The sequence below is a fragment of the Cupressus sempervirens genome, chromosome 4 (genome assembly GCF_028749045.1).
Source record: "Cupressus sempervirens isolate cs-2001-9-10 chromosome 4, ASM2874904v1, whole genome shotgun sequence".
In the NCBI taxonomy this organism is placed as follows: Eukaryota; Viridiplantae; Streptophyta; class Pinopsida; order Cupressales; family Cupressaceae; genus Cupressus; species Cupressus sempervirens.
The window spans coordinates 9,807,627-9,830,030 of NC_143121.1; the positions used below are offsets into that span (position 1 = coordinate 9,807,627).

Consider the following 22,404-nt stretch of genomic DNA (forward strand, 5'->3'; position numbering starts at 1 on the left):
GAAATTGTTGAACTAGGGACTAAAAATGAAAGATTGAAGAGTGAACTAAAGTCTAAAAAAGATTTGATGGATAGAATGAATAGATCACAAGAAACTATCAAATAATTGGATCAATAACTTAGAGCATAGAGGAGACCAAGAGACATAGTTGGCTTAGGATATACCAAGAAAGGTAAATCATCAATGTAGGTTGAGCAAAGGAATAAGAACACCAATCCAAATCCAAGGAAACCAACATGATATCACTATGGAAAGCCTAGATACACAACAAATGTATGCAAGAGAAAAAATGGTAAGAGAAATATTACTCCCAAATTCAATGGGTATTGTTATCATTGTAACAAGTATGGACATAAATAATTCGAGTGTAGATCCAAGTTTAGCCAAACACTGAAGAAGTATGCATTTAATGGTTACTTCTATACTTCTAAAAAATTTGGACACTAGTCTCAATATTGCATATCACAAATGAACTCTAATTGGAAACTTAGAAATAAGGCTAATACTATTAATTGGGATTACGAAACATGGTACTCATGTCTTGCATGTGGAAAGTATGTTGTAAACTACATGAGATTATATTTTGGAAAGAGATCTAGTAACTAGAGAAATGTTGGCATGGCATGTTATAATTGTCACAAGGTCATTCATCTAAGTGGGAACTATAGACTGAGTCTCGGCACCAAATGATTAAAATTATAAAGGTAAAGTAAAAATGGGTGCAGATGAAATTCATGAATAGATGAAATAGAAGTGGGTAAGGAAGACTGAATAGAATGAGACATCAAGTGCAATAAACAAGGACCCCTCATCCAATGGATTATGTGAAACCTCCACCTCTAACTAAAATACATAAGGAGGTTATGAACTACAATATCATTGAATAATCTTGTTGGTGTAAATAAGTATTTACTATTTACACTTTACTTAAGTTTACTCAGGTTAATTCATATTAATATTAGTTGTCATGTAGACACCTATGAGTTTGCATATTCATATGAGTTGTCATGTTGACAATATAGTAGTTTGCACTCCAAATGAGCATATGTTGTCTATTACATCTCTTTATGAGATACACCTTTACATTCTTATCCTCTCATTGTTGCACATACATTCATGCACAGTGGAGGATAATCTACTATTGGTGGACATGTGCTTAGTTGTTATGCTTATCTCGTGTATGAATCCTAGACATATCAGTTGTCTTTATATACAAGGCACTTCTATGATGTATTCATCTGAAATCCATTATCATTTGATCATTAATGAGATTCTCATTTGATCATCTCTTGTCTCTCTTGTGTTATCTCTTGTGCTTTTAGATCTTGGTGTTGCGTTATTGTCTTATGCAAATTCTTACATGGTATCAGAGCCATAGGAGTTTCATTGTATAGCCAAATGACTCAAATGACGGATTGTGGTATTACCATCAAAAAATTAGAAGGACTAAGAGGGAAAAAAGAGAGAACTTTGGATCATTGATCATGATCTAGAACCTTCTCTAGTTGTCTATTTAAAAAGAGATCAAGCCCTAAATCATGCTCAGACGATCATGTATGTCCGAGAAGGTCAAGGACAAAGGGAAGAAGGGCTATGTTTGATGATTAGAAGAAGAGACCAGATAGAGGAACCTAGAAATGAAGGGCATAACATAGTATATCAAATAAGGACATCAAATCAATCAAGGAAAAAGAAGATCTATAATATGGCATAAAGTGCTACCTAAAGGATCAGGTACTAAGATATTCTAACAAGTGGATCAGGGTAAATCTCTTAACATAGTGATTTTAATAGACCTATTTAAATATCCTAATAGAGTGCTCACTTAGTTATAAGTTTAAATCTTTTAATCAAGGTAGACTAAATAAGTCTTGTAAGCTCCTAAGAGGGAAAACCCCTCAAAGGGTAGATAACTAGGAGTGATTAAACATTGTAGTACTTTATTGTTGTAATAATGAAGATTTGTGGGTGTTATCCCCACCCAAATTTTACCTTCACCTTGGAGGTTTTTTGGGTAGCCAAATATTTGTGTTATGTGTTTACATTTATTTTTATGTTCATGGATGGGATGTATACTTAGATCTATTTTATAGTTTGTAGTTATATGGTATATGATCTAGATATGAGATGGGAAAATGGTGAATGTACTTATTTTATTTCAACAAGATAAAAGTTTTGTAGATTTTGATTTACCCACCCACCTCACCCCCCACCAGTAGCTTACTTCCCAATAAGACTTCCTATAGGATCTAGAAGAGGAGGTTTCTGTGGAAAATGTTTTCACTAAAAAGAAGAAGGGCATAGAGCTTTTAAATGTTCCAAATATCATGGAAGGAATGCTAGAAGAATAAAAGGCCAAGCCAAAGTTGCACATATTGATGAAGATGCCAAATCATCACATTTTGAAGATGCTAAAAGAGAAGTCTTAGTTACTAAAAGACTCACACTGAGTGATAAGAATGAATCTAATCAAAGGAGGAGCTTGTTTTGCACCAGGTGCAAATGTGAAGATAAGTGTTGTGATGTGATCATTGATGGTGGAAGCACGTACATTTGCTGTTAGGAAAGATGGTCATGAATTTAAAAATTAAGAGGCAAAAACACCTTTGCCCATACTATATTGCCTAGGTGTGGGATGACCACAAGGTCATGGTCAATGAGCAATGCTTAGTGAAGTTCAAGATTGGGAGATACGAGGATGAGGTGTTGTGTGATATCATACCTATGGACATATGTCATTTATTTTTGGGTAGGTCATGTCAATTTGATAGGCATATTGTTGTATATGATGGATGTGTAAATACCTACACTCTGACAAAGGATGAAGTGAAACATAAGTTGAAGTTGTTGAAGGAGAAAGAAGAGAAGGTATGTAGTGCTTCCAGAATATGTTTTGTTGATGGAAAGAGTTTTCTTAGGATATGAGGAATGATCATATGTTTTTGTCATAATTCCAAAATATGGTAAAGAAGAAGTAGACGATGTACCTACAGAATTTGCAAATTTGTTGGGAGATTTTCTTGATATTGTGTCAAATAATGTACTTGATGGATTACCCCCAGTGCAAAAGATCAGTCACCAAATAGACTTGATTCTAAGAGCCAATTTTCCAATCAAGAAGCATAGTGGAAGATTCACTAGACACTTTGGTAGAGATAAAATTATTGATTTGGTTGTTGAGAACTATTAATGGCCATAGTTGCAATAAGATGTGAAGAAGTTTGTATAGAGTTACGTTGTGTATCAGATGGCAAAAGGAGTGAAGCAAAATACAAGGTTATATCAATCATTACATATACCTAAGAAGCCATGGCAAGATGTCAACATGAATTTATTTCTTGGTTTACCAAGGAAACTACAAGGGTGTGATTCGATATTTGTGGTGGTTGATATATTTTCAAAAATGGCACATTTCATTCCCTGCAAGAAGACGAGTGATGATGTTCATGTGGTAGAGTTGTTTTTTAGAAAAGTGGTGAGACTACATGGTTTACGAAAGAGCATGATTGAGATACCAAGTTTTTTGGGTATTTATGGCATACATTGTGAAAGAAATTGAAGACATATTTAAAGTTTAGTTCATCACATCATCCATAGACTGATGGATGAACAAAATTTATGAATCAAAGTTTGGGGAATTTGTTGAGATGCTTGGTTAGAGATAAGCCAAAAGGATGGGATCTAATTCTACCATAGGTAGAATTTGTGCACAATAATTTTGTGAACATGAGTATTGGTAAATCACCAATTTTAGATTGTATATGGGAGCAGTGCCATAAATGCTTATGAATTGAGGCAGTTGGATAAAGGAGAAGTAAGTAGTGTTGAAGCAAACGATTTTGTTGAACATTTGAAAAACATCCACAAGGAGGTGAGGAAGCACATTACAAAGATGAATACACTATATGAGGATAAGGCATGCGTGAAAAGAAGGTATAAGGAATTCTAGATTGATGATGAAGTCATGGTTCATTTTAGGAAGGAGAGATTTATAATGGGTACATATAATAAGCTAAAAATGAAGAAGTTTGGACCATGCAAGATAGTGAAAAGGAATGATTCTAGAAATACCTATGAAGTAGAGCTGCCAGTCAAACTGTGTTAGGAATAAGGTGTCTCAACCTTGGATAATTCCTATTCTTATTATTTGTTTCGTAAATGTATTTTTTTGCAAATAATGTAATTAAGTGTGAGTGTACATGTCTATTTGGCATGTCAATGTGTCACTCCACTTGTATGTGTCGGCATCTTGAATAGTGTGTAAGGAAATCATGACTGAAATAGTTATGACAAATTCCTACGACCCATAAGAGCTATCTTTGGAAGATATGATGATGGGTGAAGACATGAAGACATGTGGCAATTGATCATTGAATACTATACACTTGAGTCTCCATCTATCATGTGGGGAAAATAATTTGGATCCTACTTTTGTAGAGAATGGTAAAACCCTAATATGATTCTTGTTTGGAAGCTGCCCTAAAATGGAAAGTGCATGATATAAGCGACTTTAGGGTTGCAGATAGGAGAGAGTGTGTTGATCTAATTTTTTGTAGAATAAAATTCTTCCCAATATAGGTGCAAAAGGTCAAGAATTGAATCCATTGTTAAAACTAGGGTTTATGAGTTCTTGTCTTGCAATCTTGAAAAACCCTTGTTAAACCTTAGGTCTCTTTAGTTTTCATTTGGGTGTGATCCTTTTAAAATTATGAATATTCCTTGTTTGGTTCAAATCTTTCATGCCCCTATGTGACCTGTTTCCTTTCTATGCATACCATCTTATCAAAACAAGATTGATAGTAGTTGCATTGTCACTATCAAAAGATGTAAGTATTTTATCCAACATGACATAGAAAATGCCATAAATTTGAGCAATGGTGTTGTGAAAGTGGAAGACTTGGAAGACTTCCTCGTCATGTTCAACATCAGTTGTCCACACCAAGTATAAACCCGATGTTGCATATTCATTTATAAAGTTTTCTTATGAAGAACCAGCATGTTTCCTACTTTTTCGCCACCCATTTGCCACTTTCAATATTGTATTGATTATTTGTTGCCACACATTTAAACCCCTTAACTTAGTAAATAATTATTTGAACTCATTGTTGAACATAGCCATGGTCACTTTGGTCAGTTCCTTCACTCTCCATCCACTCAACCAGGAATAATTCTCCCTCTTTTCTTGTCAACTTTACTTTGCTTTAACTCAAGAAAATACATCTTTCTTTCCTTTGTTGTAACAAGCATTAATTCCTCTTTTAGCCTTAAAGTATTATTGTGTACAAGCATATGTTTTATTTCAAGATTGAGAACATTTTTGGCTAAATTTGAAAGTCCATCTGCCACTACCATTTCAAATTCCTTGATTGAATTGATCTCAACAGTTTTTAACTTCTCTTTCTGAATATCTAGTTTTATGTTCATTGATCAATTGTATATAATCGACCATATCAAGTCAAAATCTAGCATCTTGTAACTAGTTAAATGCTTTGGATGTCTTCTTCAAATCTTTTGGCCATTCATTAAAACATTAAATGTGACAGTGAATATATGATTTTTCCTAGCAACCATTTGTGAATGAATTTGGAGAACTTGATCAGATTTTCTAGCTTTGGATTTCACATTCCTTTGAATTGTTCTACTTTTCAGACTTTATAGCATCATATTTTTTGTATGTTGTCCTTTCCCTTAGTGCTCTATTTTTTTTTAGCAACTCACTCTCTTCTTGAAATGGTATTGCATGAGGTTCAAGCAAGGGCTCGTGACACTCATGAAACTACTATTTTGTGATTATAAGCTTGTTCTTGATTATAATGAAAGGTTTCATATCAAAATTAATATGTCTCTTTGCATTAGAGCACTTAGAATACATTTTGCTATTTTTTATATGTATCCGGAATAGGAAGAATATCACATGTGTGGGTACATAGTTGCAGATAATCAGTCATTACAAAGATCTTAAAAGATCTAACTCCATTTTTCCCATGCAGGAGAATGAAGACCCAAAGCTGTCAGATCGAAAGCTAGACCAAAAGCAGCATCGAGGATCACATAACCAGTCAAACGTTGAAAAGGCAATGACTGCTTATTTCTAACTCTACCTTCCTATGTTTTATTTTTCTTGTTCTCAATATGTATGAGAGATAGTAGTTAAACTCACAGCTTGTGTGAGATTTTCATTTCTAGCATTTTTATATTCATTCTATTCTATGTAAAACTGAGGATTGAACATATTAGTTGTATATTTGAGAAATGAAAATTACAAGGACATTCTTTTGTGAAATGAATGGCATTCATGTATTTCCTTGTCTTCATACTTAAATCTTACATGTGTGCAAAATTTGAGTAACAAAATCATTTATTGTAGAAAAACAACAAAAAATGGGGTGCTCATAAAAAAATCAATGTCTAATATCTCGTTCTAATGCAAAGCTCTTTATTGCAAATTAGAAAGAAAAATAATAGTAAACGCACATCAAATATTGTAATTATTATTTTGATATATGACTTGTGAGTAAAGTTTTATAATCACAAAATAAATATTGTCTTGTTTCAACAACTAAATTAGAAAAAATGATCTAATAAAAAAATTAGTGTGTAATTATATGAGTTGGAAACATTTAATATGTTAATACTTGTTTAGAATATGTTATTATATTAAAACTAATATAATCATATATTTGATTAGATACTGTATATAATCTAAAGTCTTGGAGAAACTATTTTGTTTGAAATAATTAATCATATATTTTATTAGATATTGCAATATAATCTAAGGTCTTGGAGAAAATATTTTGATTGAAATAATTAGGGAGTAATCTTAAATCAAGTATAAAATTGAAAAATAAACTTCATTCTTTCTATTCAGAGAATTTGCAATATAATTAATAAGTTGTTTTGTAATAGAAGATAATTTGAAATATAATTTTTTACAATATAATTTTTTTAGATCGTCACTTATGCTCTTAAATCTAAAATATTATCTATCTATCTATCTATCCATCCATCCATCCATCCATCCATCCATCCATATATATATATATATATATATATATATGAAAGATAGTCAATATTGAATGATTCAAAATAAATCTAAAATATTAATGTTCAAAAGTAGTAGAATATTTCACCAAAAGATGAAGGTAAAAAGTACAAGGCACACAATTCACATACAAATTGACTCCATTTTTTTGTAATGCACAAATGTAAAGTCTTCTTTTTTTTTAAATATAATTTTACTTTTAAAAAAATATAATCTTTTTAATTTAATATCTATTTAGTTTCATAAAAAGAACACAACTAAATTTTACTTTGTGTTTCTATGTAATGCAAAATTCAATGTTCTATATCAACCAACACATACACAAGATGATCAAATCATTCACATCCATTGAACAACAATTGTCATCTTCTTTCCATAACTTCCAACCATTTCATAAGGTAGGGAGTCCAGCTATGTAATGCAAAATTCAATGTTCTATATCAACCAACACATACACAAGATGATCAAATCGATCACATCCATTGAATGACAATGTCATCTTCTTTCCATAACTTCCAACCATTTCATAAGGCAGGGGCTCCAACTCTCCCAAAGCTCTTGTTAACCTTGTCCCCATTATGTATTTTTAGTATAGTAAAGAGAATAAGTATTAAATTAGAGGATAAGAAAGGTTAAGATTATTGATCAAGATTAAAAATCAAAATGTCATTCCAAATCAAATTTTGCATAGGATAGAAAGAACTTGTCACCAAGGAAGACCAAGAGATAATAACCTTGGGCCTCCATGATAGATAAAGGTAAATTAAGGTAATATGTATTTTACATTATGGAGATTATGAATATATTATATATACAAGGATCTATTTATGTTATAATATGATGTGGTAATGTGTTTATAACATAATAATTGATATTAATTTAATTAATGTTATTTGTGATCATTTAACTATATTAATTATTAGAATAAAATTAATTCATCATGAATTAAGTATAAAAATTTTAAGAATAATTATTAAAGGTAATTTTTATTACTATAAGAGCTATTTTCCTTGATCTTTTCTTCTAAGTATGTTCTTGGGGGGGAAAGGGAGTCTTGATGTTCAAAGGGAGCCTGGCATTAAAGGCAACCTTGAAAGAGAGGGAGAAGATAGAGGATGTGATTCAGTCAACCTTGATGATCTCAATCTTATTTATTTAGAGGGAGTAAACCATTATGAGAGGGATTCTTTAGTGATCAACAAATTATAGTAGTCAAGAGGGTTGTGATGCATGAATATACCTCATGACTATGTGATTTTAATGGACCTACCCCTTGTGTGCATCATGAAGAAGACAACTTACAAATGATGTCACTTGTAAATACAAAATTTAATGTAAAGTGATGATCTTACAATAACTTGTATTATGAGATCAAACAAATTGAGTATATGTGAATGTCTTGCATCTCAACATTCTGGAAGGTCATTATTCAAAGAGTGTTTGGTCAATACTATTGATATTTAGGGAGGCCAATACTCTTGATATCATATGTGATATCAAAACCTTTTGAGTAATTGGTCACTATGAAAAATATGTTGAAAGGCCAACACTCTTGATATCAAATGTGATATCAAAACCTTTTTGAATAATTAGTGAATATGATGAATATTCTAGGAGGTCAATACTCTTGATATAAGATGTAATACCAAAACCTTTTTGAGTAATTGGCGAATATGATAAATATTATGGGAGGGCAATACTCTTGATATCAGATGTGATATCAAAACCTTTTTTTGAGTAATTAGTGAATATGATGAATATTCTAGGAGTTCAATACTCTTAGTATCAGATGTGATATCAAAACCTTTTGAGTACTTGGTGAATATCATTGATATTATAGGAAGCCAATACTCTTGATATCAGATGTGATATCAAACCTTGTTTGAGTCTTAGTGAATATCATGTGTTGATATTCTAGAAGATCGATACTCATGATATCAAATGATGGTTATCTTCTGATCAAAGCATTCCTAATATTACCAATGGTGTAATTATGTCATATGTTTATCCTCCCTAGGTAAGAGGGAGTGTTAATGTTTTGTAGCCTCTATCGGATGAAACTCATAGAAGATATATATTGAAGAGTTATTATCACCTTCTTAATCATAATAAACATACGTTAATTAATGAGATTTAAAGAGAGACATCTCTATGGAGACATGACTCTAATATCACATGTACATATGCATTGAGAATGTCATTTGGAACAAACATAAATGAAAAACTATGTTAGTTCATTTACATCCTCCATGAAAGTCAACAGTTGTTCTGGGTGATAGTCACAATTTTGTCTTGTAGATTGTTGTAAGGAAGGTGCCCATGTGGGTTTGCATATTGTAATTATGCAATTCTACATTTGTGGCAATAATAATAAGCCCATATTTTGTTCTCTCAAATTGCATTATTTCTCTATTTTTGTTGTGTGTTGTGGTATTAAGGGGATTACCCTTCATCATCTAGTATTCCAATCTTTTTCTCAATCTTAGTTAAAAGTGCATTCCAAAGATCAAAACATCAAGATCAAAAGTAAAAAGGAAGGCCTAAAAAGAGAACATTTCTTTATCTTGTATCTACTTCCTTTTGTATTAGATGATCTAAGGTAGAGCTAGAAAAAAATATAGCCTATAATTGAGTCTTGTGTCATTAAATGTCAGAACCAAAAGAAAGATAGAAAACATCTAGACATTGAAGAGAAGCTCTAATATTTTTCTCTTCTTCAATAAAAGTGAGAAAAGAGTCATTATAAACATGACTAATTACAAGATAAGAAGGTAACTCAAGAAGATAAATTCATTTAACAAGGCCAAAACAAATTTTATTTGCCAGAAGGTAACAAAATACTTTAACAATACGAACATACATGGTTGGGGCTAGAGGAAAACCCCAACATATGTATTTGAAGAGTCCAAAAGCCTCCAATTTATGATCATTGATGGTGACTAAATAATAAGCATCCCCAAAGAGCATCTGATCAAACTATATAAATTTCATACCAAAGCCAAGGGCTTGAAACATTACCAAAATGAAGGGTTGTTCTATGTGATCATAGGCTTTAGCAAAATTAATATTTAAAAATATTATAGACTATTTGGGCCATCAATTCCATTTCATCACTTCCTAGAAAATAATAATGTCATCTAAGATGAACCTTGATTTAATAAAACTAGTATGTTCAAGTCAAACCGCCAAAGGTAGGATATGAAGAATCTTAAGATCCAAGGCTTTGACAATTATCTTGTAAGAGACATTGAGTAAAGTGATGACCCTCTAATTTCAAATATCTTTAGGGTCTCTTACTTTAGGGATGAATTTTATATTACCTTTGTTGATAAATTCTCCTAGAGATTAGAAATGAAAGGCTTATAGATTGATCTTATGAAGGTCAAGACCAATACAATCCCAAAGGACCTTATAAAATTCATAATGAAAGCCATCACACCCAGAGGCCTTGTGATCTATCATGGAAAATTTTCTTCCTTAAGGTCATCAATGATGAGAATTTGATCATAGAAAACTTTTTCTTCCACATAAATACATTTAGGCATCATTGCAATGCAATCCTTCAAATCTTGATCCTTGACATGAGAGCTTTCATGCTCTATGAACACCTTCTCATAGTGTTGGACAAAGGGTTGAAGAATGTTAGGAAGCTTAGTGAGAATGAATTTACCTTAATCTTCTTAATCGCCACTAAGGTATGATGAACTCTCAAATCCAACAAAACATATTTAGAAGCTATTTTTGTTGATTTGCGGTGACTAATCAACCAAATACAATACACTTTTCATAAGGCCTTTTTTTTGTGGGGGGAGGGGGTGGGGGGGTGGGGGCAGAGGGGGTGGGGGTGGGATTAATTTTCCAAGAATTTTTGAGTTGACTAATCAAGTATTTCCCTAGGTTAACTGATCAAGTATGTTTAGGGTTAACTTGTTAAGTTGACATAACTCATGTAATATTGGCTTAGGATTAGGGTTTTTTTTAAGACAAGATATAGCATCTTAAAATGGTATTGAGTTATAAGGGAGATTGCATATTGTATTTGATTAAAGTTACTAGATAATAATATTAGACTCTTTGTTTGGTGGGCATAGCTCAAGACTAGGTCAACCGCATTAAATCTTTGTGACTTCTATTACATTTATGTGTGATTTATTCCTTTATGTAATCAGTTATATTTACATGTATAATTTTTATTTTTCTATCTAAATAATCCTAACATCTATCACCAACTTTAAGCCAATGGAGTCTATCTTTGATTTGGGCTCCTCTAGCAGAGTAGTTATTTGTAATTTTCTTCTGCTGCCAAATTTGAGCAAGCCAAACATTTAGATCAACATCAAAAGGATTCAAGGCAAAAGATTTAGTGGCAAAACAAAAGTCCTTGGTAATTTCATCATAAGGATGCTTGTGGTACATGGAAATTTGTCCATAGTAAATGAGCAGAAACCTCTTAGTGCAAGCAATGGCATCATTCCACCACTTAATCTAGCCTTTAAGTTGATGTGGCCTAAGTTACATATTTCAAAGCCTTTGAATGTGGGCCATAGTGGGTCAATGATCCAATAGTAGTGTGTTGAGATAAAACTAAATCTTGGAAGGATGCATCCTATTTTTCTATCATTCAATGCAAAAATTAACTACAAAACAACATGATAGCATCATGTCAATTAGAGGAATGAAAAGTAATTCTTGATCTTTAGAAAAAGAAAAAGAAATTGTATTGTATCATGGCATGATCAAAACTCTTAAAAATTATGTCAGAGACAACTTTAAAGTTAGACTAAGTGTGCCAAACTCCATTAGGATGAATACTTGATATTGCAACACAAAAGGACCAATTTATTATGTGTATAGACCAAGCTTCTCTCTCTCTCTCTCTCTCTCTCTCTCTCTCTCTCTCTCCAATTGTCCATAAAAAAGGTAAAATCCCTTCCTTATTGGACAACAAAGCCCATACTATTCTCTTCAAAAGATCAGATCCTTGATCAATAACAAAAGAATGTGAAAGAGGGGAAATATTACTAGTTACTTGTTGGTAAATAGATTTGTTCTTTTTGATTTGACTCTTGAATACCTGAAGTTATGAACAATATTTGGTTACAACAATTAAAAAGCCATCTATAGATGAATGGGCTTTTCTTTGAATTAATAGGTACAGCTCCCTATGATAGATTTTCAGTGAATTATGTTTATTCTTATCATCTAATTGGGGGTGTGTTCTTAACCTGAGAACAGTAGAGGTATCACCAAGCTAGACTTAGACAAGATCTAACTCAGGCAAACAAATTTTTTTAATAATTTATTTGGTTTTATGCATCCACACATCTTATGAATTCACAAAACTTTCCCATGAGCTAAACTAAAAGAACTTAAATCTATACTTTAACTGCTAAATTGATAACACTTAAAATTCCTCTCAAAACAAAAAATAACAATACTTATCACGTTCATTTGTTGTATTACAAACAAGGGAATTAAAACTTTGTTTCTTCCTCATTCCAATCCAAACCATATGAGAAAGATACAAACTTAAACTAACACCAACTAGAATAGAAAATAATCAATATAAAATAATCTTGATTATCTCTGCAATAAGAAGTATTTAACACCAAAAATTTTGCCAACCTTCTATTCATCATTCAACTTCATACATATAGGGTTTAAGAGATGACCATTACAATAGAAACTTAATTAGTTCATCTTCTGAGAAGGAAAAATGGCACGATGCTAGTTTGTCACATTAGCAAATTTACAAAATTGACAGAAATTGCAAAAGAAAGTGAAAGGAGACATCATTTGAATCACTTGGACTTCTTCCCCTTTTCAACTTAAACCCTATATGTTAGGATAAACCACGGACAAAAATAAAAACTACATGCAAATATAACCAATAATAGAAAATAATAGAACACACAGAAATGAACACAAGGCACCAAGATTTAACATGGTTCACCCAATCCCTGGGCTACGTCCACCAAACAGCAAGTCCGATCTTATTACAATCCAGTGATTACAACCTGATTACAATTCGTAATCCCTTACAACTCAATACCGCCGCAAGAACCAATTTCGTATCACAACATTATGAAAAATACCCAACCCTAAGCCCTTTTATACAAGTATTAAACCGCTTTAGGGTTATAACATGTCGGCCATATGTCGGCCATAATATGTCAGCTACCATGTCGGCTACTGCCCAAAAAAAATTATTTATGAAGTATGTACAGTACTTTCCTGATCAGTCACCACAATCTAACACTATATGCCTTGGCAGCAACTATAACTAGAACTAGTTCCTCATGACTAGGCACATGTACATTAGTGAATCTCAAGAGCCACTTTGAATGCTCTCGAGCTAGTTCCTTCACAACATTTAACTGATTTGGCAATTCTTCCATAGCCACGTGTACACATCCACCAAGTGTTTGCAACTCTACCACTCTATTTTGAATACTTGAAGTCATTCCAGATAGATTACTCAAGTATGTGGAGAAGTTGCTCTTCATTACTTCTACTACAATAAGATCTTTCCCTTGCCCACTACTTTGTGAATCAATGTGTAATCCTCACATGAGTTCGAATGCTCTATCTTGGGTCTTCTTCACTTTTTCCCCTATTTCTTTAAGTCCTTCTTTAGCTTCTTGAATCATCTCTAGCTTAAATTGCATACTTTGAAGAAATTCGAACAGAGGCTCAGTCCCTTTCTTCAAAATCTTTGGTTCAACCACCTCTTTTTCCTTCATTTGGATGATCATTTTTAGGAGGGAAATGCATTCATCACATCTTGCCTTCTATGCAACCAAAGTGTTGCAATTAGATATGATATTATCTTTCTCAGTTTCCAATCGAGGGATAACATTTCAAATTTGATCAATCAGAGAAATTCCATCTGAATTGAGTTTCTCAATCCATTCCTTTCTAATCTGGCCAAAATGCCTATCTTTCTGGAGTTGCAAGATAAAAGCCTATACTTCTGATGTGATAGGATTTTGAGTAGTAGGTACACCAGTGATGCTTGCTAATGGAACAACCCGTTGCCTAATAAACCTATTCAATTCTTCTATCTTGGCCTTCATCTTAATTTTTGACAATTTTAGGCTTTCCAATTGTTCTTCTATCACCTCATTACTTGATCTCCACAAGCCCACTTTGGTATTGTGTCTAGCTTCCCCAAGATCAATTGAGTGTAGAGTGAAGTCATCAAGTGACATATCTTCAATTCTTCCTGCTTTATTCAGCTTCACTACCTCCATGGTCAAGTGCCATGTTTCTGGATCTTGTCCAAGTATCGATAGGGTCTTCTGCTTTTTAGCTTTCACCATTGCAATCCTGGAGCAAACCGCTTGAGACACAATGTCCTTCATAGGCACACTCTCACCTTTTCTTTTCTTCTTCCTTTCAAAGGTGTCTTCTAACCAAGACTCTGTACCAATCACCTTAGAAGTTGTCCCAAGTGACTCTATGCTAAACATCTTCTTCTTTATTGGAGTCACTGCTACTGTAGTTGTAGAGAAAGGATTCTTTGGATCTTGAAAAAGAAGCCTAGATGAACTCGGGGCTTTCTCTTCCTCTTGAGTTCTCTTCATAGCTCCATCAGATTTAGTGGACTTGTTGCTACTACTCTTTTCATCCCCAATCTCTACTATCTGAATAGGGGAACCAGTTGACTTCAAAAGAGGAGCACTTGCAGATGGACCAGGGCTATGATGAGGATATGGAATTGGAGTAACATGAGGAGATGGAGTTGGAGTAACGTGAGGAGATGAGATTGGAGTAGTAACACCATCCTTTGACTCTTTTGTCTTCTTTTCTTCAGTACTAGCTTGGGATCCAATGACTGGTAGAGGACCGCCCTGGTAAGTTGGAGTTATTGAAATGTTCTTCTTTAGGGGTTGATCACCTCCTCCTGCAAATTGAGCAGGTCCTTGAGCAGCTGGAGTTGTAAAACTAGGTGTGGCACTCTAAGAAGAAGTAGGACTAGCAACAGTTGGAGAAGCTTGAGTAGTCTTACTCTTACTTTGACCCTTTTTGGTTGTCCACTCAACCCATTTCCCAGTCCTCTTGATGAACTAAGCCATCATAACATCAAAATCTTCCTCTATATCCACATAAGGTTCAAAACTGATAGGAGTATTCCTTAGTTTAGTCAAATATGTATTACTATACATATTTTGCCCATCATCTTCTAGCCCTTCCACATCCAAGTCAATGCCATATGTCTTTACTTGATCCACTGTAAATCTGGCAAAAGACCGATCTCGGATCTCCAACTCATCTTTACAATCTGCCCAATAATCCTACATACTAGTAATATGCTTGATTACACTTCCAATTTGAAGCACATCTCTGGCATACCCATTTGGGTCAAACATAGGCCACACCACCACTTCATACTCCTCTAACTTATACTTGTTCTTGAATTCCTTAAGCATTTTTTTAGCATCTAATTGAGACTCACAACTATAGGCTCCAAATTTCATGGGGAATTCATATCCCTTCTTCCTCAAACTAGTGCTCAACATGTTCACTTGAATTGTTTGTCTCACGATCTCAATGAGCACGATCATGTCATTTGGGTATCTGGGCAACTTCAGGGGAAATCTATCGAAAGTTGCAAGAAATAAATATGAAAAGGATGAGAATTGAATGAAATAGCTACCAAACTAACTAATGGCCACCATCACTTCTAGCTTGAATCTCCTCTCCAGGCATCCTTGAAGTTTCCTGCAAATCCTCATTGTAAATGCATCATTAACTCTAATATACTCCACATAACTATTCTGTAACTGCAAGCATGGGTAAAACTCATAACTCTTTACATCATCTGGAAAGTTCTCTATTCTGGGAAGCCCTAACCATAATTGTAGGGAAGCTAACATATATATTAAGAAGGAAGACATGTAAAATGAATTGTAGAACTTTGTTGTGCTGAGGGCTTTGGATAGATGCTCGCTTACCTCATACACCCAGTCAATATACTATGTATTTGAGCAAATTATTTGCACCAAAAAAGAAATAATGTTTTGCAAAATTAAGTGCTTCTACCTCACCTTTAAATTGATGCAAAAGGACCAGAATGTCCATGATCTCAAGCTTGAGATCAGTGCCAAAAAGGGTTTTAGCAACCTTACTCTTATCTCCCCTTGGTTTTTGAAACCAAGATCTCATTATCTCTTTCCACCATACCATTTTCTTTAGAGAGAATTCTGACATAGCTCCTCCTACTGTCAATTCAGAGAAATCTTCTCGCTCTGGAATCCAAAGACAATTGACTACTGCTTGTCTATCAATTGAGATTAACACCATTTGATTAAGCAATAAGATTTTCTTAGTATTTGAGTTGTAGTGATTGATACATTCAACGATTAGCTCTGGGGCTTGTATTGCTACTGAAAATTCAGCTACTTCTACCAGTCCACTTCCTTAGAGTTTCTCCATTATGGGATGGATTGGTTTTGTCCTCAACCTTCTTTGGAAATCTTGCATGTTGAAGAAATGAAGTGAAGTGTCTATGATATTCTGCCATATAGACTTGATTCCACCCAATCCATCAAAATCGGTTAATCTTATTGCCATTTTGTCTGATAGAGAGGTAAACTAAAATTCAACAATTGCAAATAGTGCAAGGGATGAACCTTATAACTTTGAAATTTTTTGAAAGCACTATTCAATACAATAGCATAACAGTTCAAAAGAAAAAGCAGTAATTTGAAAATCTGTTATGTTCATCTTTATATAAGAACCCTTAATCTGTTCATTGATTTTCATGGTCCGCACTGCACGAGCAAATTTAAGGATAAATCCAGTGAATTAGTAAATGTGAGCGTTCTAATGGAGTTTTCCCTATCTTTTCACTATTTCCATTGGCCCAACGGTAACTTTCTTTAATTACAGACTTACTTTCCCATTTTTACCCAGTTTCAAAGAAATAGAAACGGAGTACTCCTTGGAAGAAAACTTGCTTGATTGAATTCTGTTTTAAATACTTTCACATATGCAACAAATTTTCTTCCATTACTTTCCCAAAACACCTGATGATCAATTTTCTGAATAACCATGCTTGCAAGAGTAATTTTCTATTAGATGCAAAAAATTTCTTTCGAGGGTAGAAACCCCATAGAGGAGAAGGCAATCTCTGCTTTTCCGCATTTGTCTTTGTTCTGCCTCCTATGCCCAAATCACTTGACTTCAAGCATTTGAAAAATATGAAAGAGACTTCAAAAGTGAAAAATGGGACCCACTAACTTACTTTACCTTTCCACAAATGCCTTTTCGAAAAACTAACTTCTTGGTTCGAAGTCCACCGAGGAGAAGTTGTTTCAAAGTTTTCTGCCAGATCTTATTCTAATCATCTTAGTGAATTTTGAATGATTCCCACAGTAAAAATATGTAAATACTTGAATGATCAATCCATAATATAATCCTACTCTCCTTCTTCAAGCTCAAAAATTGTACTCATAAATCTCTATGGAGTTTCACCTTCAGGGTGCGAAGACCCGCCAAGGAGAAAATGAAACTAGATATTCAGCAAGTTTAATTTTCTTTATGCTCGGATCAAAATGAGCTGTGAGTAAGTTCATCTAAGATAACATAATCCAAGAATCTCCATCGAGCAAGGTTCTAAGCTACCCACAAGACTCATGATGATAAGGAAACCCACCCGGTTATGTAATGTGGGAGATTGGAGAAGATGGAAACCCGATGGAGATACTTATCACTTAAGGAGGAAAGGACCAACTGAATCGACTAGACTAAACATGATACAAGTTAAATTCCACTTTTGCAAAATAGGTACAAGATGAAAAGTGGGGCGACAAATGGCTCTAACTGGGGACTTGGGTAGAGTATACCTAAGCAAGGAACTCAAAATTTTTGGTTTCACAAAAGAAGATAAAAGGTGGCAACACAAAAAAAGAAAAAAAAAAAAACAAAGAACAAGAAAATAGAAAGGGAAGGGAAATGGCTAACTAAGACATACACAAGACACTAATCCTAACTATAATACAACACAAGGGTTACTTGTTTTCAAATAGCAATTTGATAGAGCTTGAGGTCCTGACCATTATAAGTCAAGGATAGTACTTTTCCATCTTCATATGCCAACTTGAAAGAATTTTTTTTGAGTGCCTGATAAATCCTGAATGGGCCTTTCCACAAAGTATCAAACTTCTTATGCATTCCTTTCGGAGCCTTTCTTTTATCCCAAAGCAACACCATGTCTCCTATCATAAACTTTTTGGGCCTTGTCTTTTTACCAAAAAGCTCTTTCACTCACATCTAGTGTTGTGTAATGTGGTCTACAATCTCTCTCCTTTCTTCTTTGAGTTTGCTCAGATATAGGATCCTCTTCTCCAAACTGTCCTTATAAACATCATCCTCAATTACTGTTATGAGTTTGTTCATGCTTAACTCTAGAGGTAGAGGCAGATTGGCTTTAGTTCCATAAACCAGTTCAAAAGGGGATATACCAATTGCCCTCTTGGGTGTCACTCTATCTACCCAGAGTGCCTCATGAATATTTTTGTGCCAGGTCTTCTGATTATCTAAGACTAGCTTCTTAACAATATTAATTATGTTCTTATTGCTAGACTCTACCTAACCATTTCCTTGAGGGAAATAATTAAATGAATGACCAATGGTGATCCCATGTTCAAAATAGAAATCAATAATTTTGATTGAAGAAAAATAAGATGCATTATCCATCACTAGTTTAATAGGAACACCATACCTAACCAAAATGTTCTCTTTTATGAACTCACACACCACCTTGGAAGTAGTCTTCTATGTAGCTTTAGCTTCTACCCACTTAGTGAAGTAGTCAGTTGTAGTCAGTTGCAATTATTATATATTGATGACCAACACTAGATGTAGGACTAATAGGACCAATGAAGTCAAGGCCCCATTTTTGAAAAGGCCCTTCAATGATAACAGGTCTCAATGGTAGAGCAATTAGTCGAGGGCGTCTAGAGAACATCTTACACTTTTCACACTTTGCTACCCAAGCATATGCATCTTTAAACATCCCAGGCCAGTAATAACATTGCCTCAATATTTTAAAGGTCATGACTGAAGAAGAGAAATGTCCTCTACAAGCTTCATCATGAAATGTCCTCAACAGCTTTTCTTGTTGTTGTTTATCTACACACCTAAGGAAGGTACCATCAATAGCCTTTTTGAAAAGCTTACCATCCCAAATCACATACTTAGCTACTTTTAGTTTAAGGTCTCTTCTTTGCTTTGCATTTAGGCCTTCTAGACATTCACCATATGTTAAGAAGTAAGAGATATTTTCAAACCATGAATCATAGAGTCCTACAGCTAGCACTAACTGCTTCTTAGTCGATTCTTCTACCTCTTTAGAGATTCTATTTTCTGCAATTGTTGTACATAGAGCATTCCCTCTTATTAGCTTGGTAGGTTTAATCTCTATATCATATTCTTATATTTTCACTATCCATGCTCCTCTGATGTTACAACCTATATCCTGTCATGTTAATACACTTTTAACTATTGTGTATGGGACAAGGATTACTGAATGTGAGTGCAGAATATAGAACCTAAAATTTTTAAGGGCCTTGACTACTGCAAAAGCATGCTTTTCAATTTTCAAGTATTTTAGCTCATGGTTCTTTAAAGGTATGCTCATAAAAGCTATGGGAGCTTGAATTCCTTCATCATTTTCTTGCATAAGGATAGCTGACAATGTATGCTCAAAAGCATAACAATAAATAATAAAATCTTGTTTATAATTTGGATGACACAATACTAGGGCATTAGCAATAGCAATTTTTATATCATGAAAAGCCCACTTTCCTGCCTCGTTCCATTTGAAATTTGAATTCCCTTTCATCATGTCCATTATATGTTTAGTAGTTTTCACAAAATCAGGCACAAACCTTTTGAGGAAATTCACTTGCCGAAAGAAAGATTTAATCCCTTTTTTGTTTGAGGGTAGGCTTAGTCTCTGAATAACTTTTACTCTTTCAAGGTCAATTCTAATGCCTTCCTGGGACACTATATGACCAAGGAGCTTTCCTTCCGTCACACAGAAAACTGACTTCTTTGGGTTGAGAGATATTCCATGTTCTTGGCACCTCTCTAACACTTTCCTCAAATCTTCCATATGATCTTTTCTCCTCTTCAAAAATATTGTAAGATCATCTAAGTATATAACTATAATTTGATCTCTGAAATGTGGCACCAACATTAATCAATCCGAAGGGCATTCTGTGATACACAAATGTACCCCAAGGAGTAGTAAATGTCATTTTATGCTGATCTTTTTCCTCCACCTCAACCTGGTTATAACCTGAGAAACCATCAAGCATATACATCATCTCATATCCTACAACTATTTGTAATAAATGATCCATGTTTGGAAGAGCAAAATTATCTTTAAGAGATGCTTGGTTCAAATTTTGAAAGTCAACACAAATTCTTATCTCCCCATTTTTCTTCCTAACAGGTACTATGTTGGCTATCTAGGTGGAATGATGAATAGGATAGATGATCCTTGCTTTCAACATTTTGTCAATTTCTCGAAAGATGGCGTCCGCAACTTTAGGATTATAATTGCTTTGTTTTTGCCGAAAAGGAACTGCATCTAGTTTGAGAGGAATCTGATGTTTCACTTCTCCACCTCTATAGCTCTTCAGATCTTCTTAACTCCATGCAAAGACATCACTATATTCCTCAAATAAATTTTTCACGACTTCTCTTTCTTCAGGAGAACAACACTTTCCAATGTTAATCATTTTAGGATCATGAATATCTCCAATATTCACTCCTTCATATTCACCAGTGGTAGGTCCTTTTTCTGCCCTTTTTTGCTTAATATAGGCATTGTGTCTGCTAAAAAACTTCTCTAAGGCTAAAAAATAAGGAGGAATAATATTACCTTTTAATTGAACTCCCACATTTTGGCTCTATTCTTTATCTGCACCAGAGCTTTCATGATCATTACCACTGGACTCCTGTTCAAAACTAGACTTATCGTTTTCAAGGAAAAGTTGTAAACTCTTATCATCATTGAAAAATTGTGAAGATTTCATGTTATCTAGAACAACATATGATATATAATTTCAATTTGATACTTCTTATCCTTGAAGTCTAGGTGAGGAAGCAATAGAGAGGCAGAAACTGCAAGAGAGTCAACCTTTGTACTCATCTCTCTTGGCATTGATGTGATAGAGAAGGCATCTAGGTCCTCTATCTCATCCCAAACTCTATTCCTATAATTCTTCAGTTTATGGTTCTTGACTGACTACTGGCCTTTGATTTGTCTTACAATTAGTTCTGCATCACCCTGGGCTTTCAATATTTTTATTCCTCTTTCTTTTGCTATTACTATCCCCAATAATGAAGCCTCATATTCTGTTGTATTATTTGTATTTCCAAATTCTAGCTTAAAAGCCAGGGGTTCAGATTCTCCATCTAGGGATATCAATACCACACCTCCTCCTAATCCTACAAAAGCACAACTTCCATCGAATTCAAGTGTCCAGATAACTTATACATCTTTATTTCTTTTAGACACTTTCTCACTCTGATTCTCATCTTTTTGTTTTCCTGAGTCTTCTTCAGTAAAAAACATGTACTTACCAAATTCTAACTTTTGGTATAGAATCAGAGCCTTGGGATCATCTGACTTTAAGACTATGAATTTGGCTTTTTCCTCAGGTTCTAATTTAACTTTCTTATTTCCAATAGGTATCACTGCCTGAGACCAATCCAACTTTATTTCTCCTCCTAAGTCTCGACAAAAACTTTTGCTTAAAAGGAGTCCATAACTTGCTAGGATATCAACTACCAGAATAGTCAATAAAAGCTTCTTTTTTAGATGGGAAGCTAGAACCACTTGTGCATCTTTTATTTGTCCAAGCAAAGGGACTTGTTTGGAATCCATCGAGTAGCATCTTCCATGCACTTTAGTAAGATTAAGACCTAAAGCTTTGACCATGGAATAAGGCATGACATTATCTGATGTACCCAAATCTATGATACAATTACTGATTTTGCATCCATTAATATATTATGATATATAAAAGGGCTCAGGCTTTTGCCCAGGGGATGTTGCTAACATTGTGAAATCCTTTTGGTTAAATATACTAGATGTTAAGGTTTCATTTTCTTCCTCAACCATTATGTTACAATTTGTATCTGATGTGTTTCCTTTACACCGATCTATTAATCTTTTTAGCTCAAAAGGATGTGATTTCAAATAATCAATAGTGGAAATTTGAACTTTTGATTCCTCAAAAAATTGGATAAAATCAAAAGATGTCTTATCCTTACCTACATGTGAAGTAGATATCCCTTGATCAGCAGATGCATTACTTGTCAAAGGATTGGATTCATTTCCT

The 22,404-nt window shown here is 33.9% G+C and overlaps 1 protein-coding gene across 1 annotated transcript in view; it reads right to left on the reverse strand.

The window, feature by feature from the left end:
* The window catches only part of LOC149559683 (pathogenesis-related thaumatin-like protein 3.7), a 69,233-nt gene extending 47,286 nt beyond the window's left edge, over positions 1-21,947 (reverse strand). The window contains exons 1-2 of the mRNA XM_089827460.1: positions 21,644-21,947; positions 21,330-21,508 (exon numbers count right to left, since the gene is read on the reverse strand). Coding sequence (XP_089683586.1) covers positions 21,330-21,508; positions 21,644-21,947 — 483 coding nt within the window. The remainder of the gene's footprint in view (positions 1-21,329; positions 21,509-21,643) is intronic.
* Between the last annotated feature and the right edge of the window lie 457 nt (positions 21,948-22,404).